General features: G+C 51.1%; 1 protein-coding gene across 9 annotated transcripts in view; it reads left to right on the top strand.

Annotated features, from left to right (window-relative positions):
* Nucleotides 1-10,523, top strand: part of IGSF9B (immunoglobulin superfamily member 9B) — a 44,170-nt gene extending 33,647 nt beyond the window's left edge. For 7 of the 9 annotated variants that reach the window (XM_065040491.1, XM_065040490.1, XM_065040492.1 and 4 more), the window contains 2 exons: nucleotides 944-1,065; nucleotides 1,399-10,523. In XM_065040491.1, coding sequence (XP_064896563.1) covers nucleotides 944-1,065; nucleotides 1,399-1,622 — 346 coding nt within the window. In that variant the 3' untranslated portion in view covers nucleotides 1,623-10,523. Of the gene's footprint in view, nucleotides 1-943; nucleotides 1,066-1,398 lie in introns of those variants that run through there. The other 2 variants (XR_010467910.1, XR_010467911.1) reach the window with 2 other exon arrangements.
* The last annotated feature ends 17,445 nt before the right edge of the window (nucleotides 10,524-27,968 follow it).

Raw genomic sequence — 27,968 nt, 5'->3', positions numbered from 1 at the left:
GGCCCTTGGATTGGAAAAGCAGGTACAATGAAGAAAGTAGAGTAAAAAAAAAACAAACAACCTTTTTGCAAAGGGGAGATGACTTAGCCTTGAGCTGGTTCCTGTAGAAGAGTTATTCCGGTGCTAAGGCTGGAAAACTATCCCTCAAAACTGCTGTCTCTCCTGCAGGAAACACCCCGTTGCAAATTACCTCCCTGTCCCTGTCTATAAGACCTTGTCAGTGTCATCACTTCAGTGTCCTGTCCTGCAGGGCAAGAAACCCCAGCTCCCAGCCTGCAAGCGTTAAGGAGTAGATACTCCCGTGCTGTTGCGTCTCTTGTTGCTCATAGCAGGGACCTGGGAACGAGGTACCGCTCCTGGCTGTGTCGGCGTGTGCCCTCTGTATCCCTGTCTGTGTGTGGCCCCCGGTTGGTATATTTTGGTAATGGGAGCGGGGCCAGGCCCTCCCCGCTGTTGTCTGCCCTGGGTGGCTTGTGGTGCCCGTCCTGGTGCTGCCGTGCCGCGTCTGCCTGTCTCTTCCTCTCTCTCCATCCCAAGGGGTTTCCCACTGCTTCCCCAGAAATGCCTTATCGGACATAGGATCTGCCCCGTCCTTTTTTTATTTGATTTCATTTTTTTTTTCCGTTTAGCGGTGCTGGGCATGGCAGGCAGGTGAGCTGGGGTGCCGGCAGCTCTCTCAGGCGTTGGATGGTGCCGGTGGGTCTGGCCAGGCTTGCGGCACCACTTGGCGATGCGTAGGAGATGTAAGGGGACAGCAGGGGACACGCTCGGGTGCCTCACTCCAGCACATCTGGCTGGCCCAGCTCCCTCGGCCTGGGGTTCTCACCATTTCTTTTTCCACCGCAGAGCTGGCTGGGGCCGACCGATCCCCCGCCGGGGACATCCAGAGGCTGCGAGCGTGGCCGAGAGCCGCTGACGGTGCCTGTCTGCTTTTCCTTCCTAGAAAACGTCCATCTCCGTCCGGGGACGCTGCTGCACCTGAGAGGCTCGAAGCTCTGAAATACCAGCGGATAAAGAAGCCCAAAAAGTCATCCAAGGGCTCCTCGAAATCCAGAAAACAATCCAGTGAGTGCAAGGGCCCCGTGGTCCCCAACAGCATCCCCAGGAGCGGTCTCCAAGCCCCAAAAAAGTGGTGGCTCCTCAGGCTGCTCACCCACACACTGTCCCTCCCCTGCTCTCCCCCTGTCTCCAAACCCCTTCCACGCATCTCCCATCTCGAGTGATTTTTGCTTTGGATTTTATTTCTGTGCATTAATTTAATTTTCCCCGGTGCCCAATGTGTTCCTTCCTTACCAAGCAGCCGAGTTTGGGTCCAGGCTTGCCGTAACCTCCCCCTTAGGGCACGCAAAGCCTACCGCTGCCGTCTCCGGTCCCATCCGCCTTCTCTCTCTTCCACAGACGGCTCTGCCTCCCAGGTTCAGCACCTTCCCAGCTCTCAGGTACTGTGGCCTGACGAAGCTGTCTGCCTCCGCAAGAAGAAGAGACACCCTCGTCAGGACCCCTTCGCCCGCCTCTCGGCGCTCAAGGACGACCTCTGCCACCGCCAGCTCCCCGAGGACCAGACAGCCATCCTCAACAGCGTGGACCACGAGGACACCGCCGGCCACGCCACCTTGCTTTAAACCTCGGCCCCAGAAGGTTAAACAGGGGGTGGAGGGAGCCGACATCACGCCATGGGGGGGACGGAGAGATGGGGGGAAGCCCGTACACTGTGCCACGGGGTTTGTGGTGGGGACAAGCTTGAGGGGACGGGGAGGATGCTTGGGGCATGGGGGCTCCTCGGATCTGCTTCTCCCCCCAACCCAGATGGCTGCAGTGGGGTGAGAAGCTGCGGGGGGGACAGGGGGCGTTGCATCTCAGTTTGGGAAAGATCTCTAGGGTTAAAAGGTGTAGACAGAGCTTTTGACGTCTGCTTCTGCAGCGCGCGTTTAGGGAGAAAGTGTGGGATCGAGCAGCTGGCCCTCAATCGCCGGAAGAAATTAAATGACATGGGGTGTAATTAATTGACAAGAAACTAAGAACCCAGACGGGAACTGGTAATCCCATGAATCTGATTACCATAAAAACACGACCAAATAATCCCAGGAAAGCTGTAATTGTGAAAATCTCCCTGCCTCCCCCTTCCCAGCCTCCTTTTATGTGAAGAGCAACAAAACCATTCGTGACATCTTTCCTTACCTAGCTCTGAAAGGGAAAACCAGAAAGACCCCGAGCCTTCGAATCTGTCTGAGATGTGAGAAATCACCATTTGTCTGTGCAAATGCATTTGAACCTTGTTAACGTGTACTTACCACTGCGGGCGTGCAGGTATGGGACTGTTCCCATCCAAGGGTGTTTTCCCCCGAAGTACGGTGCGTGTCAGCTCTGATGGGGGTGGTTTTCATTAATTCTTCCTGATGCTCCGTGTATCGCTGGCAAATGTTCTTCAGTGCTGTGTAGTGTGATTTCTGACTACGGTAACATTTGTAATCTTGATTCATAACTGCAAAATGGGGAGATGTCCCAATCAAATGGGATTTGGTCCCAAAAAGCCTCCATTGGCAGATGCTGAGCCCCGGCGAGCGTGGCTGGAAACCCCCAGCTCTGCGGATGGAGACGGATGGCTCCTCGGAGCGACCGCGCAAAGCTAAGCTCAGCGTTTCGCGTCAGCTTAAAGCACCTTGCTGCTGGTTTCGCTGTTTTTCCCCTTCTTTCTCCTACTCCAGCCCGGCCGTGTTGGCTGTGACACCCGCCGGGGTTGTGTCCCCTCCCTTTGTCCCATCCGAGGAGAGCCGCTGTTCCCCTCTCGGTAATGCTGTTCTAACTCTTCACCGGAATGTATTTCCTCTTCAAAATACTTAGGGTAGGTTTGTCGGCCGGTGGTTTTCTGGATTGCATAGGCCTTTATATTTTATTTGTTTTAGCAGGAAAGGTGTAGCCCTCCCCAAGAACAGCCGGGCTCGCTTTCCTGCTCTGCCTCCACTCTCTGACTGCGTGGCCTTGGGCAAGTCACTCAACCTCTCTGTGCCTCAGTTCTCCCATCTGTAAAATGGGGATAAGTCATAGTTGAGCACTTCGGACAAGCACTGGGTCGCCTGCAGACTGCAAGTGCTCTGTAAATGCCGAGTGCTAACACCAAGTGATCCCTACCTTTAAAATATTTATAGGTTTGTTTGGGGTTTTTTTGAAGTGGTAAAATCAGCCGCTACATCCAGGTTTGCACACTTCTTCCTCTGCAGTAAAGTGCTAAACCCTCCAGCCTGCCTGGGAATAAAATACCAAGTGTTTCATGCGGATATTCTTGCTTTGAGTGGATTCAGGCAGTCAGGAGAATTGAAGAGCCTGCAGGCATGTTTTTTGCCCCAGGCCCTCCATTTGCATACAAAACATTTGTTTATTCCCAGGTAGAATTGCCAAGAGATTCTCCGCAATCTCGCCTTTAATTCTACTTTGCCTTGGTTATTGCTCTTGCTGCTGGTTGAACCTCGAGGGGCTTAGATGTTTGGAGAAAGACGTGATGCTTTTGGCCAGGCAGCCGGGATACAGCACTCCAACCACGCCACGCTCCCCGGGAGCTTTTAGGTTGGAGCCTGTTTATCATTCTGCCTCCAAATATCTGGTTTTGGAGGCTGTGCTTCATTTCCCAGCAGGATGCTTGGAAACCCGTAGCCACAGAAAGCAGAGCGCCGTGTCTTTTCCAACCTCGAAGCCCTGACGTAGGTTTGAACCACTTGACAATGAATCTGCTAAATCGATAATGAGATATTTCTGAGCTTTAACAACTTTGTGTAGATGGTCTTCAAACCGTGAGTAGGTTTGTCTCGTGAAGGAGGGAGGGCCTCGTAGAAACGCCCCTCTCTTTCCAGCCTTGCACCAGGGCTTTATATCAAGTACGTGATGAGTGACCTAATGTAAGACCCTCAACCATCAGAATGTGAATTCAACGTCGCTAACAGTATGACTGCAAATTTCTTTTATTTGAGTGTGTTTTAGGGATTCCCCCTAGAATCCGCTCGGATCTGAATTGATTTAATGCCATTTGCCCGCTTGGCAGCGGGGGGAATAATAACCAAAACCTCTGCCTGGTTAACTTCAGCTCGCTGGTAACTTCAGCAGTGCGGCGAGCCGGCGTGGTACGGTGAGCGATGTGGTGACGGGCCGGGATGCTCCCGATGGACAGGTGACAATCGGGGACAGGGGACAGCCCTGCTGGGGGGAGGCATGGAGGCTTCGCGCTGCCCGTGCCACGGTTCACTCGCTCTTCCTTTCGCTCTCGTTGCCTCAACCTCTCTAACCAGGGGTTGCTTTTTCATTTGAGTGCTTTCCAAACTATTTATGATGCCCGTTTGTACGGGCAAGGCCGTGTCTTCAGGCTCCTGAGGTCGCTACCTCGGGACCGTGCCCCCGTCCTGTCTGAAGGAGCTCTAGAGGACTTTGGAGCGCAGGGAAGGTTTGACGGAGCGCGCCGGCTTGCTGGGGTCAGTCTTTTGAGAGTTGTTTTCCTTTTGCAGGTGTTTTGAGCCGCCGGGCCCCCCCTGCTTTTCATGGTCCTCGACCTTTAGAGGCTGGAGCTCTCTCTTTCAGCCGTGTACCTGCCACGCTGCTGGAGTGGGGAGTCCCGCCCGGGCACCTCGTGGAAGCGGCTCTTCCCTAAAAAACCATCCTTAACTCCTTTCCCTGCTAGACCGAGTTACCTTCCGATAGACTCAGGCTGTGCTTTGGCAGACGGGCTCACCTCTTGCTTTGGCAACCTCCTCGCTTCTCCCAGCCCTCTGGTTTCCATGCCCTTCTCGCTCCATCTCTCCTCCCGCGGACCTGGGACGTCGAAGCCGTGTCAGACGATGCCAAACACTTCCCCCATTTCATCCCTGTTTGAACTCCGTTTCGCTTTGGTGGTTTGCAAACACAGCTGCTGCTGCTGCTCCATTTTTTTTTAGTTTTATTTTTCCTTTCATGCTGCAAAATATATGTTGATTTTTATCTTCCTGGGCCAAACTCTCTTATTTTGTAAGCTTGTCTGAGGTAGAAGGCTCTTGCTTCACCACTAAGCGTACAATTCCTCCCTGCACCGTGCAAGCGCGGTGTGTTCCATTAGGTCCCTTGGAAAATCCTGGGCCATGGTGGAAAAAACACCTCTGAATCACAAGAATATTTGTCCCTGGGCACCAGCCGGGCCTTGGGAGGTACTTGCTGCGAGGAGGGGATGCTCCAGCACCGTTTTTGCACCGCTGTGGGGTTTTGCAGGATTTGGCAGCCCCAAAGTGGGGGAATGATGTGGAGAGGTAGGTACGGGAGTGTCGCCGAGACCCCTTGGAAAGAGGGGGTGCTGGGGGGTGCCCCCGCACCCTCCCCATCACACCCGTGGCAGGCGGTGGGGCAGGGAAAAGGCTTTGCCTGCTTGTCCAGCGGGAGCCGCTGAGATATCAGCCGTGTATTTTTAAGGTCATTTTTCCCACAGAAGCTTGGTTTAGCAATGTTGATGTGAAAGAAAATGCAGGTTAGTAAGTGGGGAGAGAAAGGAGCGTTTGGGGCTTGTTTGCAGGGTCCCGTTTCGGTGCCTGCTGTTTACTGCATCCGCAGGCACTTGGAGCGATGGGTTTGTAGGATGGGGGAGCTGGAGGGTCTGTCACCCCTGACTTGGGGGCTGGTTTGTGGTTGCTGGTGGACCCCAGGCTGTTGATCTGATGTTCGTCTCCCTTTATAGCTGGTTCAGCGCCCCCTGCTTTGGGGGAAGGCTGGAGGTGCTGGTGTTTGGTTGGATAAATATAAAGGGAATAACAACTTTGCTGTACCTTACTCCAGGGCTGTTGAGGGCTCAGGGTTTGTGCTCAGTCGTGTCTCATGGCATCTGGGCACGACACAGGCATTCGAGACTTATCGCTGCTGGTATCTCGCAGCTTGCATTAGGACAAAATCTGCTTGGCATTTTGCTTTCTCCTCCTGCTGCAGGCAGTGATGTAGATTTGGGATTTCTCTGGAGTTTTGGGCTGGTTTCAGCTGCAGTTCTTGGCTGGGGGTATTTCTGGCGAGGCTGGACCGACTGCCTTGAGCGATTTCCATGTGTCCTGCGTGGGCTCACTGTGGCCCCAGGCTGGCAGAGCTGCTGCTTTTTATGGAAGGAACCGGAGTAAAACACACTGTAAATATGAGATATAATAAATACATAGGGAAGCATAGGACAAGGGTAGATAGGTATGCAGAAGTCCAGTAGATTTGCATGTCGGGGATATGTTTGTCTGTAAGGGAGAGCGTTCAGAGCCACAGTGGAGGGGATGGATTGGGATGGGTAAAGCTGGGTTGGGAGCAGCCAGAGCCGGGGATTTAGGAACAGACAGGCACAGCATCCCTGTGCATGACCTGCATCCCTGCTGCACACAATCAGATGGTGTTGTTTTATTATTATTATTATTATTATTCCCCACCATTTTTGTGCTTTGTTCATTGTATATGACTCACCTCAGGGCTGTGATGCTGAGAAGCAGGAGGGACAGGTCCTCTCCTCTGCGTGACCAACACACGCAGGGCGTGACATGGGCCAGAGACGTCACGTTGCCTCATCTCTGGTGCAGTCGCTTAAAGAAAAAGCATCACCACGCAGAAGCCCTTCTCTGAAGTCCCTCTAGATGCTGCTCTCCGGTTACTCATGTGAAAGCATTTTGCTTTGCTTCTGTTCTTCCCAGGAAAGCATGAGTCAGAAGGGATGAGAAGGGTACAGCTAAATTTGTCCCTTGGGCTGAGGAACACGGCGCCGGCCGTGCCAGCCAGTCCCAGTGGTGGCTGCTGGGCAGGACAAGATGTTCTGCACAGTGTCTTTTCTTTTTCTTTTCTTTTAAACCTCATTAACGGGACTTTTAGGATCTGAAGCACAGAGGTAACTCATTCACCAGTGATGCCAGAGCCAGTATTGGCAAAATGTCCAATGACTTGGGTATGGGGGTGGCCAGATTGAGGCTGGATGCCCATCGCTCCCCGGGAGCCCATCCCCGTGCTGCCTGGGGTAACCCTGAAAGAAAACAGGATATTTACTCCCATTTCAGTTTAGTTGTCTGGTTTGGTTTGTTTTTTCCTTTTGCTGAATATTTTTACTCCTCTTGGCTTGTGTTTGCCGGGGAGGGGAGGCTGGGAAGTGCAATTTGTTCCTATTAGAGGTGACTGCTGAAATCTGTTGAAGCCAGTACTGGAGGCTGGGGAAGCACTGATGGTACCTCTGATTTGGCTACGCCTATGCCAGCAAAAGAAGAAATATAGTGTTAAGCTTAATTTTCATGGGTCTGTACATCCCCATGTGGTGAGGACGGGTGCGGAGGTGCTGGTTTTGGAAAGAGTCCCCGTCCCTGGGCGCCATGTTTTCCAGTTTTCCCCATTTCTAGGTGTTTTAGCCCAGCAGGTTTGTCTGTTCCTCGTCATTTGTGTGGCAGTGGGTGTCTTGCTGGGTGACCTCAGGACATGTACCGACGAGCATCCCCAATCCCCAAAAATCTGGCTGGCTTTTGATACGTGCATGGACGGAGGGAGGGAGTGGGTGAGAACAATGCGGGGAGAGGGGCTGGTCCGGGCTGAGGGGGTTTGGATGTCGAAAGCATGCGCTGTAGTGGTAGCAAGGGGTTTTATACTGGTTGTAGTGGGGTGGGACAGGCGGTATGGAGGGGCTGGCATCCCCCAAGGGAGGAGAGTTTACCCAGATATTTGCTTTACCATCGAAATGACGATTTCTCTCCTAACCGGGGGGGCTTTTCTTTTTGTTCTCCTGAGATTGCAGGGGACCAAGAGGGCTGCAATGAGGGTGCCCATCTTCTTGGGACATGCAGTCCTTGGTCTGAAAGCCCCTCTGATTTCCACCCTCTCCCCCCCAGCACTTATTAAAAATAAAACAAACAAACAAAAAAAAAAGACTTGAGAAATGAGCCCCAGTATCTCTATCTAAAGAAATGATATTGGTGTATTAAACCTGCATTGTATATAAAATTAAACAAATATATATTTACTTTCTATTTTAGAAGGGGGGGAAGAATAAATATTTAAACTAATTCCTTAGTAATAGGTGTCAGAAACTTCTGTGCAGCATGAGAGAGGCTGTCAGAGGTGGGGAGAGTCCGAACAGCAGGAGCAGAGCGAGTATTTTTACATTATATTGCGCTTTGGCTTCTCTGCTTCTCCATCCACCTATAAATAGACAAAAAAATATATATACAAATATATATATTAAAAAAAAATTAATTATATATATCTAAATCACATAGCTGTTTTATTTTTGTATCCATGCCTAGTGCTGTTTGAGCAATACGGTGGCGAGGAAGAGGAGGGCTGGGCGAGGGGCTCCGAGGGGGATCGGTGGCTTCAGTCCCACTGCTGACCCGGCGTTGCTGTCGCGTTGCTGTTTCCATAGGGAAAAATAAAGTTAAAAGGGAAAAAGCCCATGGAAGAGGGGGGAGCCCAGGCGCCCCGTTTGCTGCCAGCTCCACGGTGGGGGCTGCGTGTTGCTTTTGGGTTTTCCTTTCAGAGCAATCAGACAAATCTCAACTCCAAGGGTGCTATTTCCAGCGGGAAGGACGGGGCTGGTGGCAACCCAGTGGCATGGGATGGGGGGGACACCGCAGGGACGAGCTCCCCGCGCCGCTACCTTGCTGGATGTTGTCAGCCACCCGTCCTCATAAATCCTTCGGGTTTCTGGAGCCCTCATATGGTTTGGAGAGTATCTGGGTGGCTGTGGGGGGGGTCCCCACGTCTGGCTGGAGGGGGCACGTTCTCTATAGGCATGGTGGGGAAAAGGTGCTGGGGATGCTCAGGGCTTTCCCTGCAAAGCAATATGGACCCGCCGGCCCCCTTTCCCCTTGTGAATTGGGGTAAGAAGAGCCAGTTTGGGGACCGAGCGATGCCAGGGAGCGGCAAAGCATCCCCTTTGGGCAACGCTTAGGGGACCTTCTGCTCCCCTTGGGATGGGTCCCATGGTCCTTGGCCCCATGGGGGGCCCAGTTGCTCGTTGTTTTGGGGCTCAGATGTCCCTGCAGCGAGGCAGGGGACAATGGTGCAGACCCCGGGTGCTCCCATCCTGCCGGGGCCAGGCAGAGGTCCCTTGCCATTGTCACGTCGTGTCCCTGACGGGCCGAGGCACGAATGTAATACCTGGGAGCTGGACCCTCGCAGCGGCACCGTGTCCTCCGTAGGTGTCACCTGTATTTTCCATTATATTTCTGTCTTCTTTGTTGGGGCGGGGGGGAGGAGGGGGGGTTTGGGGAGAGATGTTTCTAATATCAAGCCAAGAGTTGTTCAGCACCAATTCTTGATATTGAAGCAAAGCATGTTTGATGGGACTAACTTGCATTATTAGCGGTAAATACATAAGTGAGTATTTTATATGTTTAAAGAGAAAAGGATGTGAGGAGAAAAAGAAGGGATGAGATTTCTCGCCCGTTGGTGTCACGGCTGGGGGGCTGTATTGCCTCCCCCAGCCCAGCTGGTGGGGCTTTGGGGTGTTGCTGGGGGGCGAGCAGCTTTCTCCTTTCCCCATCTCCCCCGGAATCACTTACAGAAAAGAAAACAGGACATAAACCAATAGAAATGTTTACAAAGCACACTTTCCACAGTACCGTTAACCCTCTGGATGCCAAACAGACACATAAAGAGCCGCTCCTCCCCGGGCACCGTGGGCCCAAGGGGCGGCCGCACCGTCCCGCTTCCCTTGGCTTTATTTAATTTCTTTTGTTTGGTGCACACAACCTCGCTTTCTCCATCCATGTGCATCTAGCAGGAGCTTGCTTTTTGGGGGGGGTGGTATTTGCTTCCTGCCCCATCCCGGGATCTTCCCGCTTGGCTGCTGGGAGCGGTGGGAAAGCACTCGGGGAGGCTTTGGCTCAGTGGGATATGCCGGTGCCCGCTCCCTGCCCTCCCACATGCACTTTAAGGCCAAACTCCTATTTGTATTTTGCTCTTTGGGGCAGGCAGGGATGCTCCCGCAGCCCCGGGGATGCAGGACATTCCGCACGGCTGTGCGGGCTCCGCTCCCTTTGCGATTCCCGCGTGGGAAAGCCTGATAGAAATCGTCCTGCAAACACCTGCGTTGCCGTAGGTTCCTCGAGTCCCATCCTTTGGGTATTCGGAGCTTTTACCTGCGTGCCAGCTCCCAGGGGAGCATCCCTGGATCCCCCAGGGAGCATCCCCGGCTCTCCCGGGGAGCCCAGACTTTTTAATCCCTTTTGGTAGGTTTGTAGAGTCTCTGAACCCTGGTAGAAACCTCCACAAGTAGCTCTTGATTTAATATTCCCTCCTAACTCCATAGTGTTTTCCCCTAAGGCAGGATTTTCTTCCCGACCCAACAGGTTTCTGGTTGCGTGCGACAACTTTTTCCTCTTTTTAAGAAGAATTTCTTGCCTATGGATATAAAGACTAAACCATCCAACCTCGTTTCCATTTCTTGAATGTCGAGTATTACGATGTATAACACACGTTAGGGTGCTCTTTGGTGCTGTTTCAATGGTAACCAGTGGAACTGACTTTTTTTAATAACAATAACAATAAAGGAAACTTTAGTACCGCTGGTTCCGTAATGTTTGTTGTTGTGAATTTTTCTTTATTTTTCTTTATTTTTTTTTTAATTTTTACTAAAAAGTGAGTAGCGATCAGCTGCCGAATCTCTGTGGTGTTGATTTGACTGACCTGTGTGCTGCGAAGCGTTGGCCGCTGCCTGGCTGGGTGGGCTGTGTTAACAGGTCAGTTGGGATTTGGGTTCGAGTCACTTAGTTCTTAAATTGCACACAGCAAAAATAGCATTTGGTGGGAGCCCAGATGGCAACTAGAGGGTTAATTTTTGAACTTCAGGTATGTTCCTCAAAAGAAGAAAATAAAAATAAAAATAATTAAAAAAAAATAAGAGAAACTAAACCACTATTTTTTCAGTAAGCTTTTTTTTTTTCTGTAAACAATTTACAAATCTGACATAATGGTGCTGTACCAAAGCCTTATACGAAACTTATTCTGCGCTCTGTATAATCTCTCTGTATCTGTATTGTTGCTCTTGGCCTCCGTGCTCGCCAAGGCCGGTAGAAATGCCAGCAGGAGGGACCAGGGCCGGGATGCTCAGCACCGGCATCCCCGGGACTGCGGGGAGAAGCCGCCAAATGTCAGCATCGCTCCCCAAGTGTGCGATGAGGGGTACAAATTGGGGGGTCCCTCACCCCAAAACTCTCCTTCCCACTGGGTGCTAACCTGCCCAGGGCAGGTAACCGAGACCTCGCCGGGGGTCCAGGTCCCCGGCCAAACTCAGAGCTTCTCTCCAAGGGGATAATGACCCCCTGAGCCCCCTCTGCTGGGGGTTTGACATCTTCCAGCTCAGCCCTCCCTGCCCTTCCTCATCCTCCCCGGGGGCGCCGGGAGCTGGGTCTGCTTGGATAGCTCTAAGCAATAATCCCCACTCTGCCAAGAAAGTTTGGGTCCCTTTTGGCTCTTGGACTGTTGTCAGTTAATGAGTAAAATGCTCATAAGCCAAGAAAAATTGGAGGAAATGAGACTTTGAAGCCCTGCCTTACTGGGAGTACCTGGTCCCTCGGTCTCTGCCTGTTGGGATTTTAAGGCCTGCTGAGTACTTAACAATTTATCGCTGGTAACATTGCATGTTCATAGATTGGCTTTTTGGTTGGTTGGTTTGTTTGGGGTTTTTTTTTGTTGTTGTTTAATTTTAATGTACCCACTATACAAAATTCTGGCAGTGTTGCAATGTTACGTACAACTAGCTATGCTATAGGAGAACGATGGGTTTTGGAATCGATTAACTTGCTCCTCATGTAACATTACCCTGCTTCAGAAATGTTTTGTATTTTGATATAAATAAACATTTGCTAAAAAAGAAAAAATAAAATAATAATAAAAAAAAAGAAGGCTTTGTGGATGTCTTTGACTTTTTGGGTTTGAGGGGCAGGAGGTGGGCTGCCCTGGAAATGTTTGTGGAGAGGACGCTTATCCCGTGGGATGTGGAAGGACGCTTGGGTTTTCTTTGCCTGGAGCATCCCATGGGATGCAAGGGGGGTGCCCTGAGCTGGGATTTGTTCCCCCCGGCCCTGCCCTTGTCCCCGTTGCCAGGGGAGCTGTGACGCGGGTACCGTGGCGCCAGTTCCATCGCTGGCCCAACAACGTGCTGGGTGTTGCCAGTGCCGGTGCAGGGGCCCAGGATGATCGTTGCCACGTGGCTGGTGTATTTTGTGGCACGTAAAATCCTCGCCGGTGCCCCGGTAAGCGGTGGGGAAGGGGCTTTGCGGTAGGTTCCCCCCACCCAGGGTGCTGGCTGGGGTGGGGGGGCTCAGCGGCTGCCTCTCTTCCAGGGTATCCGTGGAGGTGAGAAAAGTCCCGATGATGGAGAAGAGTCTGCTTGAGGTGAGGCTGAGGCACACAAATGCCGATGCCAACCCTGGGCAGCCCCGGGATTCAAATCCAGGGAGGTTTGCCCAGGATTTCACGCTGAGGCAGGGTTGGGGGGGCGGGATGTGATGCGTGGTCCTTCCCCCCAACCCGGGGCTGCCTGCAGTTGATGGCGGCTTTGCTGCCTTTGCAGATCGGAGACGGGGCCTCCAGCTTCATCAGGTGGATGCAGGCTGTCGTGGTGGAGAAGCGGGCAGTGTCAGCATCAGCTCCTGCGGCGTGTCCGGCACCGAGCAAGCCGGACCCACAGGTTGGGATCCACCGGCTGAGTGTGGCCGTGGATGAGAAACCCTCTCATTTGCACCCTCGGAGGCACCCGGCTCCAGCTACCCTGTGTCTGTACCACGAGCAGGGTCTGTCCACCCCATGCCCCTCTGTGCCAAAGCCCTGAACACCTCGTCCCCCTCTGCTTTTGACAGGATGATGTTGCACAGCCATTCAACAACACGGAGGAGGACAAGGCTGCAAACCAGCTCTCGAGGCAGAGGTAAAGCCCCACGGTGCCCCACGGGACCAGCTGCGGGTGGGGTGGGATGTGCTGGGGGGCTCGGCGGTGGCAGCTGCAGTTCCTGATGGGATGGGTGCAGTTCTGCCAGCCAAGCCGAGGTCTCCTGCTGTGGGCTGCTGACACTGGGGAAACAAGCACCACAAGAAAGGCTGGAGCAAGTTGAAAACACGTGAGTTCCCCCCAGCACAGCTTTTTTTGGGGGGCTGGCATGTTTCTTGGGGCTTCTGGGAATAAAACCTCCATGCCCTGCGAGGAGAAGGGGCTGGTTGACAGTGGGGAGAACCCAGCCCTTTCACCGCCTGCCCAGGGGGGGTCCCGGGCACCCCCTTAACATTGACTTGCTGCAGCATGGACGAGACGCTGCCCCAAGCTGAGCCGGACGCTGAGCTGGACGCTGAGCCGGACACCGATGCCCAGGCCCCGCTTCCGAGCAACAACTAGGAGGTAAGAGAGCCCTGACCCACCTGATGGAGCAGCAAACCAGGTCCCTTGCTGCCTCCTCTGGGGCCGGGGATCCCACCCCATCTGCTTTCCTTCCTCACCCCACTCTTTTATCCAGGCTGACCTGCTCTCTGCTCCCCTTCCCTGGCCGCCTTTGAAGATTTTTGTCACCTTTTTGGCACCGATTCACCTGGAGGCAGCTCCCCTGCTAATAAAGTCTGTGTACAGCGTTGAAGCGTGTGAATTGTCCATGGATGCGCCCTGTGTGATGTGAGATGTATGACGTGTGGTGTATGACGTGCGATGTATGATGTGAAATGTATGATGTGCGATGTATGATGTGAAATGTATGATGCGAGATGTATGACGTGAAATGTATGATGTGTGATGTACGATGTGTGGTGCCGCACTGTCCTCAGCCTCGCTGGTCGCTGTGCCACGAGGTGGCAGTGCCGTTTCGGCAGCTCCCAGCGCTGGTGAGGTGACAAGGAGGCAGGGAGATGATGCTCAGCCACCTCCAGCATCTCTACCCACTGGGTATCCCCCCTGGGCGACTGGGATGAAAGGGCTGCTTGTCTGTCTGTCCATCCATCTGCCCCCATTCCCTTGAGCCATCCCTGCTGCCCTGCTGGTGCTGGGATCCCTTTTGCGTTGCCACGGGTATTAAGTTGGGGCCCAGTCCCCCCCCAACCCGGGCTCAATCCTATGTTACAGGGGGAACTGATTAATGCTGTGTTGTAAGAAAATGAGTGGGGAAAATATGAGGTTGTTGGGCTGTGACTGAGTGTTTTGTGCAGCTAAATGATGCTGCAGGAGCCCAGTGGGGACAGGGCGTTGCGGGAATGAGGGATGCTCACCGGGGCAGAGGAGAAAAGCATCCCTGTGCACAGGAGCAGTGAACCCCAGTGCCCTCAGGGCATAAGGGGGCAGTCCTGCTGTGTTGATGGGGCTGGGGTCACACAGGTAGTGCTTTAAAACCCCCCAGGGAGAGCTGGGGCTTCCTGGGAGTGGTCAGGGCTCTCTCCAAGGGCACGGAAGCTGGGAGGAAGAGCTGAGCTGCAATCACCAACAAAACAAGGCATTTTCAGCATTTTTAACATCCCCAGGTAACAAACTGGTTTCCCCAGAGCCAGGCAGCACCCTCCTCTGGCCCCTGGTTCTTTCCCAGCCAAACCTGTGCAGCCAGGGGGGTGATGCTAGTGGGGAGAACGGAGGTTGCAGCATTGCGGGGATGTACCCCCACCCCGGGGAAGCACCATGCCCACCGCAGGCAGGTCTGTCTGCAAGCGGCGTTACTGCTGATCAGTGAATTATTGATTGGAGTTACTGCTGCGGCTCTGACAGCACTATTACTGGCTTTGGCTTCATGTTTAAATCATCGCTCCAATAGCTCTGAAAGATGCTTTCTTTTATTTAGAATGTAGTCGGTGGGTCTCTGTGATCCCCGGCTTGGGTGTGCTGAGGGCTGGGGAGGGCGAGCAGTGGGTGCATGGCTGTGGGAGCTTGGTCCCTGCAAGAGGGGCTCCAGCTGTGCCTCTGCTATAATACCAGCTCCCTCTTGCTCCTCTAGAAGATGTGCAAGATGCCAGCCAGGATGGCTGTCTTTGTCACCAGAGCTACAGCCCCACTTTGCCCACCCAAACACCCCCTGGTCGTCCCTGTCCCCTCTGCATCCCCAGGCTCAATGCTACATCCTGTGCCTTGATGGCTCCTCTCTGGCTCTGGGACATCCAGGGCAGCCACTGCTGCTCTGGGGCTGCAGGTTTGAGGACACAGCAATGGGGGTAGCAGCCTGTCAGGCCAAAATCCACCCTGTGCCAAGCTACAGGGCTCTCTGGGGCACCCCATGCTATCCCCTGCCGGGGAAGCAGGCGGGTGGCCGTGGTGCTCGCCCTGGCAGGCCATCAGTGCTGCCTGCATCCCGCTGTCAAGGCTGTCCCCATCGCGTTTTTATCAGCATTACCATCCAATATTCCCCAGCTGCTTTGTCTTTGCTTTACATTTATCAATATTACCAGCTGATCCTCCGGTTCCCCCTCCGTGGGTTTATTAATATTGCCCTCTGATCTGCAGGAAGCAGCCGCGCTTTATATTCCAGCCCCATCCCCAGCTCCTCCAAGCCCCGACGCCATGTTTAATTAGATTTTCTCCTTGGCTCAGGCAAACACAAATTGAGCTCCTGGTATCTCACCCGTGCTGGAGATGGTGCCTGGCCGAGGTGGACGGCATCCTCCGTCAAATTAATATGCTGGTGCTGTGCGGGGCCGGTGCACATCGCAGGGCAGCGCAGTTTGGGGGGGCTTGCCTATGGGAAATTATATTTAAGCCCCCCACCCTGTTTTGTGTGGATGGCATTTAACCTGGCAGGGAAATACGTTTGCCCCTGGGGTTTAGGGTGGCCAGGCTGAGGGCTGCTGATTAAGAAGCAACCCGGGGTCCCCGGACCAGAAATCAGAAGCTGAGCTGGGGGCAGATGCTGCTGAACCGTCTCCCATCACATTGTCCCCTTCCTGCTGCTCTCAGGCCATTAATGTCATTTCTGGAGGGTTCCTGCTGGGTTTGGCTTTCTCCCAGTCAGCTGCTGGGCAGGGCACTGGGGACCAGCACTGGCCCCTCGTGCTGCTCGGTGGCAGCGTTTCCAGATCAGAGGGAAGGAAAATTGTTTATGCAAAGTTTGTTGGTTCCTCCAGGCATGAAGGGAAGCGCTGATTGTTCTCCAGCTATCTCAAATCTTTTGCCAATTCTCGAGATTAAAAACGTTCCCTATGTCTAGCAAACATATTTGGTGTTCATGCTTTGACTTCCAGCTTTGCTGTCCAGCAGAAGCTTGTTGGTTTTTTTGTTTTTAATATTGTTGTTATTGGTTTTTTATTTCCCCAACCCTGCATTTCTCCTCCTGCCACGGTCTCATCCTCTCTCTTCTTCTCCTAGGAAATTCAGGACTAAATTAGCTCAAGGGATGCTCATGTGGGGACTTGAACTCCCTCCTGGGGCTGGATCTGCCCTTTTTGGTCCAAACTGTGATTCCATGGGGCAAGATGGGGCAAAGACCTTTTGAAGCCCCCCCACCATGGCAGGTTGCATCCCTTCCCATGGTGACGCTGGGGTGCAGGACCCACTCCCTGGGGCTTTATTGCTTCTCCTCTCCCAGCTGCTGCCTGAGGAGTGAGTGTGTTTGCCTGAGTCAATAGAAAGCTAATTAAGCTATTTATCTGGGAAAAGCAGCCACTCGTGGCAAGCACTGCTGTCAGGATGAAGGAGGAACAGGCATGGCAGCAAAGTGGGGAAGGCAGGGACGAGGGAAAGCTGGTGGCAGCCCCTGGGAGGGGGAAATTCTTGGCTGGGAGCAGCCTCAGGGCTGAGCGAGGCGGGTACCATCCTCAGCATCCTTATCTGGGTACCATCCTCGGCATCCCTATCTGGGTACCATCCTCAGCATCCCTATCTGGCTACCATCCTCAGCATCCTTATCTGGGTACCATCCTCGGCATCCCTATCTGGGTACCATCCTCAGCATCCCTATCTGGGTACCATCCTCAGCATCCTTGCTGACCCCAGACTGGCTCCCTGGCTTCCATAGGCTGCCTGAAACAAGTCCTCAATGATGCTGAGCTGACTAATAAAGTACTTTTCCATCTGAGAAGCTGGTGTCACTTTGTACTAACAGCCATCATTCCCAGCTTTAACCAAGGATGGTGTTTCCTCCTGGATGACCACAGCTGGACCACAGCTTGGTGCTGCCCTGTGTGGGGCACTCAGGCCCCTTTTTTTCCCCAAAAAACCTCTCCTCTCTGGGCAGGCCAGGTTGCTGTTTGCAGAGCGTGGCTCTTCCACTAGGCAGGCTGCACTCTAACTTTAAATTGACTTTTCTTAGAGAAGCCCTGGGAGGTTTTTCTGAGGCATGCAGCGTATTCTTTGAGGCTTTTATAAGTCTTTAGTAGCTTAAGATGCAACTAAGTTTGCTCTAATCTCTCATAAAAGCATGTAGGGTTTTTTTGCTTTTCTGCTGCATCAAGGTCTTAGCCCAGCACTCACCTTCACTGCTGTGTTTGTCTGAAAGACTGGAAGGAAATGCCTCTGAAATCCTCCTTTTTGAAAAACACGGGTTGTCAGATCAAACCCATCAGTGGCGGTTACAGGGAGGACATGGGATGGCTTTGATGTCTAATGGGGGTGTCTTGTCTCTCGTGTGGTGGCACAAATCTCCCTGATTTCACAAGCATGCAGCACCCACTAAGATCTTTTAACGGCTCATTCATCAACCTTCCATTTGCCCAGGGTGACGAGGACAATGCAAAAACTTGAGGGCATTTGTGGGCTGAGCTGTGCCTCAGCCTCCAGCATCTTCCAGACCTTGGGCTGCTCCTGGGTCACTCTCTGGTGGTGTCCAAGGGTCCATGTTTCAGACCCAAAAGGAAGATTTTTGCAGCTGGGGCAGCATCACACTGGACATGTCCCCACCAGCATGACACGGGTTGGTGCTGCTCACTGTTTTGGCACAACCACGTTTGCTGTGTTCGTTCGTGGTGGCTGCGGGTGAGGAGGGAGCCGGGCTTGTCTGGACCAGCCTGGCGGGAGCTGCACCATTTGCATATTACTGGCGAGTTTATGAATTATGCAGCCACCACGGCACGTCCGGAGGAACCGGCTGCAACATGCGAGCGCTGAAAAGCATATTTATCTTTGTGTCTTGTTGATTTATTTTCCTCTCCCGTTTTTCAAGCTTGGGCAGCTGCAGTGAGGAAGGGAAACTGAGCCGAGTGGCTGGGGGAGTGGCTGCAGTGGGACATTGTGTGTCCCACCAGCCCCATTTGTGGGATGAAACCACGAAGCCAAGTCTTGCTTTGTAGAGACCAACATCTTCTGAGTATTCTGATGCTTGTTTTGGTGGAGCAGGAGCCTGGGAATGTTTCAAAGAGAAGCGGTGGTCATTTTTGGTGACAGCAAAGGGTGAAGGGTGGCCTGGACCGTGGTGGGTGAGTGGGATGGTGACCATGTGCTCTTCATGCGCATGAGAGCAACACGACCCCGGGATGCAGAAGCAGCATCTGCAAATGGTTCGAGGAGCTTGGTGGGCTCTGCCCTGTTCTCCAGCCTCACGCAGGCTCATCACACCGTGGTGTTTAGGGCTCCTAAGCAGGAGCCAGGCTGGGAGGAGACACCAGCACGTGCATCCTCATCCGAGCAGGAGCGCAACCATCCATTATCACACTTTCTCCGTTGTCTCTTTGTCCATCCATCTACCCTTTCCGCTCATTAACTCCACCATCTGCTCCTCCATTTATCTACTATCCCCATGAGTAAATCACCCCCTGCCTGTGCCTTCCCCCTCTCTCTACGCATGGGTGAAGTTCCCCCAGGTCCCCTCCTCAGACCAGACCCCCAAGGCCATGACTCTGTTTTGAGCTTGAAATTCAGGGCTCCATCCAGAAGGGAAGCTCTCAAGTCCTCTGGGGCTTTATTTTGCCTCTTCTGATGGTTCTGAAGTGCTCTGGCACCTGGGAAGGGAACAGGACGCTCTCCATCCCCTGGCTGCGGGTACCACTCACATCCACACTTCCTCTGCCTCCTCCTGCATCCGTCAAAGCATCCCTGGATCTCAGCCCTCCCAGCTCTGCCCTTCTTCCCCCCACAGGAAAGGGTAGCCGAGATCACACAGCCAGCCGGCTGCCCAGATTCCTGCTCCCTGGGGCTAATTACGGAACAACATTAGATAAAAGTCAACATATGTTGTAAAAGGCACTATGTATCACTGCCTGACAGCTCCTAACAATGTGCTCATGTAACAGCTGTCAGACTGCAATGCTCGAAAATGAGTAATATGTTGATTTATGGATATCAGATCTGCCCTTACGTTCCACCAACAGCAACAGTGCAGCAGCGCAGAGGTAGCGAGGACGGGCTGTTTGCTAGCGCCGCGGTGCGAGACGGGCTTGGCTCATCCTCCCGCTTTCTCCACCGACGCTGAATTTCCAGATGTGCCCGTGTTTGCGCGGCTGCTCATACACAGAGCTGTCACTTCACTGCGTTGCCGGCAGCAGGAGGAACCGGCCCCTCTCCATGGGCTCAGACGGGACTGAAGTTCATTTCCATGCTAACTGCAATATTTTATTTCAAATGCAATCCATAAACACGTGCCAGCCTCATTAAGTCCTCTTCCCCCCCATCCCCTCCTTGTTTCGTTGCTCTGGATGCTCAGACCTCTTTGCTTTGATTAAACCGAGCGCTGGACCGTTTTGAAGCCCTGGAGCCAGGAAGGCTTTTGGCTCCAAATCCCCCCAGCAAATGCGGGGCTGTCCCAGGCCACATCCCTTTATTTTCTCTGGCCCCAAAGGCTCTGTATTTTGGGCTGAAATAGAGTGCAATTAGGGTTTGGGTGAACTTTGCAGTGTGGGAGGTGCAGTGAGCAGACGAAAGGGGGCAAATCGCCACAAATCCAGCTTTTGGGGTGATGTTCTGTTTTTTACCATCCTCTCGCCAACTAGGACTTTGGGGAGGCCTGAATCAGTGACATTCCCATTGCAGCAGAAGGCGGGGACCCAGTTCAGTTGCTGGCAGAGGCTCGTTAGTGGTTCACACTAATCAGCTTGGATGGGGAACACGGGGGGACATTCATTCCTCCTTGCTTTTATTAGGCATGCTCAGAAGGATGCTCTCAGCTATGGCTGTACATGGGGGGTTCTGTTTCTTGCTGCTTGGATCTGCAGCCATTTGGCTCATTTTGGGCCAGGAAGGAGTTTTTTGGCTGGGCTGGGCTCAGTTCAAGATGCTGGGAGGGTAGGAGGGATGCACTATGTCCTGTGCTGGCTCTGTCGGCATGAAAAAATAGACCAAAACTCAAATAATTTAAAATATATATATGTATTTGTTTTTCCTTCTTGATTTTAGCAAAACTGAAGGCTTGCTTGAGTTGTATGCTGGAGGTATTTCTTCCTGCAAATGGGGTGAGACTGGGTGTTTTTGGGGAAAGTTGGGTTTGCAGAGGGTGGCTGTGGGACGGGAGTGTCGGGGCAGCTCAGGGGTACGGGCTTTAAACAGCTCTGAATGGTGGGAAGGCAATGGATCCAAAATTAATTTGAGGTGGGGATGTGTTTTCAGTTCTTAATGTCAAGAGACATCTTTACTTTTCCAAATGGTGGTTTCTAGCTGGATTTGCATCACCCCCTTTAATTTATTCTAACTTACAAGACATGTTTTCTTGTATGTGTGTGCCGGTTTTCCACCCTTCTCATGTGGCTGTTTTTGTGGTGTTTGACAAATATGAATAAAGATCTGAGCTACGCTTGCTGCTTCGACTGTTGTTTTCAGTGCTGGAGTCTCATAACCTGTAACAACACTGCGAAGTTTCACACACTGTAAGGGAACGTGTAAATCCCAGAAAAACTGCTCATTTCCTTGAGGTTTGAAAATATAATAAAACCAGTTATATCGTTTTATAAAAAGTAATAAAAAAACAAGGTTAATGTCCTTCCTTAACTATCAGCCTATGTTTTTTAATCTGCAAAACAATAATGGAAAACTCCATTTATGGAGCTGCTGAGTGGGTTGGACTGAGCCTTCACAAAACCTCATATATGACTAAATAAACCAAGGCTCCACTGCAATTTGCTCTTTATAGACTGATATTTACCAGCCTAGCAACTACTCTACTTTCTAAGTGAATATATTTCATTTTTTCTAATACATATTCATTATTTACAAACTTGTTTCCACTCTCAAATTTTCGCTGCTTTGTGTGCTTTCTCATGGGAATTCTTTTAACATGCAAATTTCATAGGAAATATTTTATATGTAGGTATTTTGCCTATGTAATTACCTAGTTCTATTGTGTTTAATCCCAAATATAACTTTTAAATTCCCCAGAGAAATAATCTATTTCAGGTTTTCCCCTCCTGGGGAGGCTGTGTTAACCACGACTGTATGTGGGAAGCTGGAGGTGAGAAGAGATGATGCTAAGAGGCTTTTTAAGTATCTCCTGCATGATGGGGATGGATGATGGTTTTGGGGACCAGTGAGAAAAATAATGGGGAAAACAGGGCCCCAAAATACTTGAAACTATGACCAAAGCCATAGTGAGGGTGGTCTGAGCCATCATCACCTTTTCCAACACCAGGGGTTTGTGCTGCATCAATGAGAGGAGAACATAGGAAAGGAGCTCCCGGCTGATTGCATTGCCCCAAGAGAAAAATAAACCTCTTTTTGGTGCTAGTTTGATGGGGAATGTGAACTGGTGACCACTGGGGGGCGACACAAGCTTTCTTCTCCAGTGGGGTGTTCAAAAACCATGGCAAAAACAAGAGCATGTTAATGGGTTTTGGACACGGCACCCGCGATTCATCAGGGCTGGACCAAAACCCCGTTGGCATTTGTAATGCAAATCACCCAGCCATGCCTTAATCATTACCGCCGGGAGGCAATTAGGGTTAAAATATAGATTTCTCCACAACAAGGGCAAACAATAGAGAAATAAAAAGAAGAAAGACTTGGATATGATGAATTTATATCAGCCTGTTGCTTTGAGGCTTAGGATGACTGTTCTGGGCTGATTCTGCTGGGAAAACATCCTCAAGATGGTATTTCTGGCCCAATATAGGGGTGAGTGTGAGGTGAAAAGTGGGGTTTGGGTGGGCTCCCCAGTTTGGCTGCTCCTGCAGAGATTCCCCTCCTGGGGGAGCCCTTCTGGCATGAAAGCCAGGCAGCAAAATGGGTTAGAAACAGGGAAAATGAATCAGCTGCTTTGGAGCCTGATCGAAAGTGCAAAATAAAGGACGAAGGAGGTGAAGTGCAAATGGCCTTTTTTGCATTTTTATAATCTTGTGGGTTTTATGGTCAAGGTAAACTTAATAACGTGGGACAAGAGCCTTAGTCAGCACTGCCCTGGGGTTATGCGGGGAGTGACAGCAAGGAGAAAGGGGCTGGGGGGCACTTGGGGGGCACAGGGGAGGCTGCCGGGACCCCCGGGAGCTGGGGTGGGTGGCTGGAGTTATGTTGTGCTTCTCCTTTTGCCCCCCTTGCTTTTCTGTAGGGTTTTAGCCCCCTGGGCTCTCCTCAGCCAGCTGTCCTGCCTCAGCATCACCAGGGTGGGAAGACGCAGCCAGGGTGTAGCCCCATCGACCCACACAACTATTCTGCCTGCCTTTTTGCCTTTCTTTTCCTCTCTTCTTGCCCAAAATGAGTGCAGACGGTGAAGAATTGAGAGCAGTGAGTCCTGCCCAGCTCTGCATCTTGCAATGCCCTTTCCAACCCCCAAAGCAGCGGCCAAAGCCACCTCACAAATTTGTATAATACTGCGATTGCATTTAAGTCTCTCCCTGTGGGGGAAAAAAAAACAACAACAGTGCTCTAATCTTTAATTAGAGAGTTAATTACCCTCAGTAGCTATGTACCGCATTGTGAGGGGATGGTTGGACATGGGATGAAGCTGCTTTGTGAGTGTAATAAAGGACAAAGACCTTTCTTTTTGCTGATGCTGGGTTTTATTTTATTCTGATTTTTCTTGTTGAGCTCCAAACAGCAGGATTTTGCAGAACTTTGCTTTGTTAACAAGGGTGGTGCTGATAGGGCGGGTCTGCATTCCTGCAGGGTGGGGGTCAACTCGTCCCACCTGGGCCAGGAGGTGCAGGGAGAACAGAGCTCCCTGCAAGGAAAAGAACATTTCTAAGGCAATTACCCGGGTTTTCGGCAAGTTTTGACTCTACAGCAAACCCCAACAGTGAAAAAAACAAGCACATACATTTCCCCCCTGAGCCTATGTAACACAAGAGTCCTTCCACAAAGCACAATAATTTCACTTTTGAAAGACATGGCAATAACAGCAACGGGCCACCCCACTGTCCCCCAGTTCAGGTGAGGGATGTGAGCTGCTTGGGTCACCTACTTTGTAATTTCCAACATTTTAATCGTTAAAAGCAAAGAAGCAGGAGGATGCCCAGTAGGTGCAAGCCCAGCATTGCGCACTGCACAGAGCACACTGTGCACAGCATCCAGCACCCTGTACACAGCATCCTGCACATTGTATATTGCACAGTGAATATTGCACATTGCATGTTGTATATTGCACACAGGTATATTGCATATTGCACACTGTATATTGCACACTGTATATTGCACACTGAATATTGCAGATTGCATATTGCACATTGTATATTGCACACTGCATATTGTATATTGCACATTGAATATTACATATAGCACATTGTATATTGCACATTGAATATTCTCTATTGCACACTGTATATTGCACATTGAATATTGCAGATTGCATATTGCATATTGCACATTGCATATTACACATTGCACATTTAATATTGCATATTGCACACTGTATATTGCACATTGCATATTGTCTATTGCACATTGAATCTTACATATTGCACATTGTATATTGCACATTATTGAATATTGCACATTGCATATTGCACATTGTACATTGCACATTGCATATTGTCTATTGCACGCTGAATCTTACATATTGCACATTGTATATTGCACATTGCATATTGCACATTGCACATTTAATATTGTATATTGCACATTGCATATTACATATTGCACATGGAATATTGAATATTGCATATTGCACATTGTCTATTGCACATTGCATATTGCACATTGTCTATTGCACATTGAATATTGCATATTGCATCCCGCAGCCGTACACAGCACTGGAGTGCCCTGTCCCGAGGGGTGCGGGGTGCTCGGCTCTGGTCGGGGGGGGGTCTCAGGAATTCACGCAGGGGCTGCGGAGCACCCTGCTGCTTTGGCCACAGGAGGGTGCTCTCGGATCAGAATTGCCCCTCGTCGGACTGTGCCTTGTTTCAACTCCAAACCTCCCCCATATCCCCCCATTCCCCTTTCCCAGGGACCCCCCAACACCCCCCAACTCTCCGGTCCGGGGTTTTGCTCGGGGGGAGCACGGGGAGAAGATGCAGCAAGCGAAGGGGGTTCGGCGGTCGGGGAAGGAAAGAGCGTCAGTGTATTGATGTAAAACAAAAGGGGGGAGGAAAAGAAGAGGGAGATAAGAAAATCAACACAACAAAGTTGACTAAAACAAATATTTCCATCCCTGTAGGAGGGAGCCGGGCTGACTGGAATGCTAAAATCCCCTCTATTTGCATCGTTTTAAGTAGCAGCCGATAAAAGCAAATACTCCACCACCAATAATTATAATATTTTAATTGCGTTTCTTCGGGGCTTTTTTTTTTTTTTTTTATTGAGAGACACAAAGGCTGTGTTGTAAACTGGCCAAAAAAAATACGCTGGCCGGTGTGGTTTGGTGAGCTTCGGAGCAGGGGGGTTTGGGGGGTCCTGCATGTGTTCCCCGGTCCCGGTACCCACGGTACAAGGGGGTCAGTTTTGCTCCCCAGCCCCCTTCCCTCCCCAAGGGCTTTCGGTTGTAGGGACTCCCCCATTTCTCTGTGTTCCTCTTGTAGTTTTACAGTATTTTTACTATAGCTGAGCCCGTGGCTTTGGGATCCCCCCAGCACCCCAAAGATCCAGGTTTGGGAAGAACAGGGGGTTTGCAACTTTCATGGGCTGCAGGATAGGGTGAACCCCCGCCTCCCCAAACTATTTTATTGTAAAAAACCGAGCTTTTCAGTAACAAATACATTATAAACTTGAAGGTGAGCTCTCTGCATTTTCAGCCCTAACAGGGTTTTTTTGGGGTGATATTTCCATGCTTTTTTTCCACAATACATTTAGTACTTGCTAACAGAGGGTGCGGGGGAGGGGCAGCCAAATTTCAGGGGAATATGCAACCCCTTTTCCCCCTTCCCAAGCTCTATCACTTTGTTTGTGAAAAACCGAACCTCTCATGAAAACATACATTATAAACTCGGGGGCAAAGTCTCTGCATTTTGAGCCCTAACAAGGATTTTGGGGTGATATTTCCATGCTTTTCTCCACAATACATTTTTTACTTGCTAGCGGGGGGAGGGCAGCCCAGTTGCAGGGAACATTGCAAACCCTTTGTCCCCCCCCCAATCTGATCACTTTGCATGTGAAAACCGAGCGAATATCTGGTAAAATCGACGGTAAGCTCTTTGCATTTTCAGCCCTAACAGGGTTTGGGAGGTTTCTTTGGGTGATACTGTCATGCTTTTTATTTTAATGTAAGTTTTTCTTGCTAGCAGGGAGTACAAGGGGGGAGGCCAAGTTTCAGGGACAACTACAACCCCTATGTACCCCCCTCCCCAACCCAATCTCTTTGCTTGCGAAAAACTGTCCCTCTTAACAAATGCACGAGAAACTTGAGGGTAAGCTCTTTGCATTTTCAGCCCTCACAGCGGGTTTGTGGCAATATTTCCATGCTTTTTTTCCCCACAATATATATTATTACTTGCTGGAAAGAGGTGCGGGGGGGGCAGCCCAGTTTCAGGCAAAATTGCAACCCCTTTGTCCCCCTTCCCCAGCCCTATCACTTTGTGGAAAATGGAGCCTCTCACTAACAAAAATACATCATAAATTCGGGGGTGAGCTCTTTGCATTTTCAGCTCTCCAGGCGCCTTTGGGGTGACACTTCTGTGCTTTTTACTGTAATGCAATTTTTCATTGCTGGCATGGGGAGCCGGGGGAGGCAGCCCAGGTTCAGGCAAAATTGCAGGCCCTGTGGGTCCCCCACAACCCCAACACTTTGCTTGTGAAAAAGTGAGCCTATCACTAGCAAATGTGTGGAAAATCGAGGGTAAGCTCTGCATTTTCAGCCCTATCAGGGGGTTTGGGGTGATATTTCCATGCTTTTTCCACAATACAATTTGTCCTTGCTAGCGAGGGGACAGCCCATTGTCGGGGACAATGCAGGCCCTGTGTGCCCCCCACAACCCCCGCACTTCCCTTGTGAAAAAGTGAGCTGCTCAGTAACAAATGCATTATAAACTTGAGGGTAAGCTCTGTATTTTGAGTATTTTGAGCCTTAACAGGGTTTTCGGGGTGATATCTCCGTGCTCTTTTTCCACAATACAATTTTTACTTGCTAGCAGGGGGGGCAGCCCATTGTCAGGCAAAATTGCAGGCCCTGTGTGCCCCCCACAGCCCCAGAACTTCCCTTGTGAAAAAGTGAGCATCTCACTACCAAATGCATGATAAACTTGAGGGCAAGCTCGGCATTTTCAGCTGTAAGAGAGTTTTTGAGGTGATATTTCCATGCTTGCTTCTCCACAGTATGTTTTGTACTTGCTAGCAGTGGGGCAGCTCATTTTCGGGGACAATGCAGGCCCTGTGTGCCCCCCACAACCCCCGCACTTTCCTTGTGAAAAACTGAGCCTCTCACTAACAAATGCATAATAAACTTGAGGGTAAGCTCTGCATTTTGAGCCCTAACAGGTTTTTTTGGGGTGATATTTCCATGCCTTTTTTTCCACAATGCATTTTTTACTTGCTAGCAGGGGGGTGGCCATTTTCAGGGAAAATTGCAGGCCCTCTGCACCCCCCATAACTCCCAGCACTTTCCTTGTGAAAAGTGAGCCTCTCACTAACACGTGTGGTAAAATCGAGGGTAAGCTCTGCATTTTCAGCCCTAACAGGGTTTCTGGGCTTCCTTTTGAGTGATATTCCCATGTTTTTAACTCTAATGCAATATTTTACTTTCTGGAAGGGCTGCAGGCCCTGTGTGCCCCCCCCCCCCCCATCTCCTTGCTTGTGAAAAACCGAGCTTCTCACTAACAAATGCACGATAAACTTTAGGGTAAGCTCTGCATTCTGAGCACTAACAGGGTTTTTGGGGTGATATTTCCATGCTCTTTTTTCCACAATACATTTTGTACCGGTTAGCAGGGGGGCAGCCCATTCTCGGGGAACATTAGAAGCCCTGTGTGCCCCCCAGCCCTATTTGCGAAAAGCTAAGCCTCTCACTAGCAAATGCATAATAAACTCGAGGGTAAACTCTTTGCATTTCCAGCCCTCCCAGCGTTTTTGGGGTGATACTCCCATGTTTTTAACTGTAATGCAATATTTTACTTTGTAGCAGGGGGTGCAGGCCCTATGCGCCCCCTCCCCAACCCTGTATCTTTGCTTGTGAAACACTGAGCATCTCACAAATGCATGATAAACTCGAGGGCAAACCCTTTGCACTTTCAACCCAAACAGGGGGTTTTGGGTTATATTTCCATAGCATTTTTTTAAAACAACACCTTTTTCACTTGCTAGCAGATGGTGCACAGCTGCAGGGAGTTTGGGCTGATTCTCCCCGTCCTGACCAGTTCATCTCTCCCCAACCCCACCTCTTCGCTTGTGAAAATACTGAGCATCCCACTAACATGATAAACTCGAGGGTAAACTCTTTGCATTTTCAGCTCTAACGGGGTTTTTGGGATGGTATTTTGAGGCTTTTTTCCCCCACAACCTATTGTTTTTGCTAGCAGAGGGCGCACAGCTGCCTATAGTTTGGGCTGATTCTCCCCGTCCTGATCGGTTCAACTCTCCACAGCTGGGTGAGTGCTGCAGGTGTGCTGGGGGCGCTCCCAGGAGCCTGGGGGGGGCGCTGAGCCTTTGGGAGTGTGCATTGCAGAGCAGGAGACGGGAGGGTGTGGAGGAGGCTGGGGTGAGTAGTGTTTTACTTTCTTTTGGGGTTTAATCTCTTAGCTGCAGCAGAAAGGGGTTGTTTTTAATAGGTAAATGCAGGTGGTGTGGGTAG

Source organism: Columba livia, chromosome 24 (assembly GCF_036013475.1).
Source record: "Columba livia isolate bColLiv1 breed racing homer chromosome 24, bColLiv1.pat.W.v2, whole genome shotgun sequence".
Taxonomy (NCBI): Eukaryota; Metazoa; Chordata; class Aves; order Columbiformes; family Columbidae; genus Columba; species Columba livia.
The sequence above is the reverse complement of the archived record's forward strand: the minus strand, read 5'-3'. Positions and strand labels throughout refer to the sequence as shown.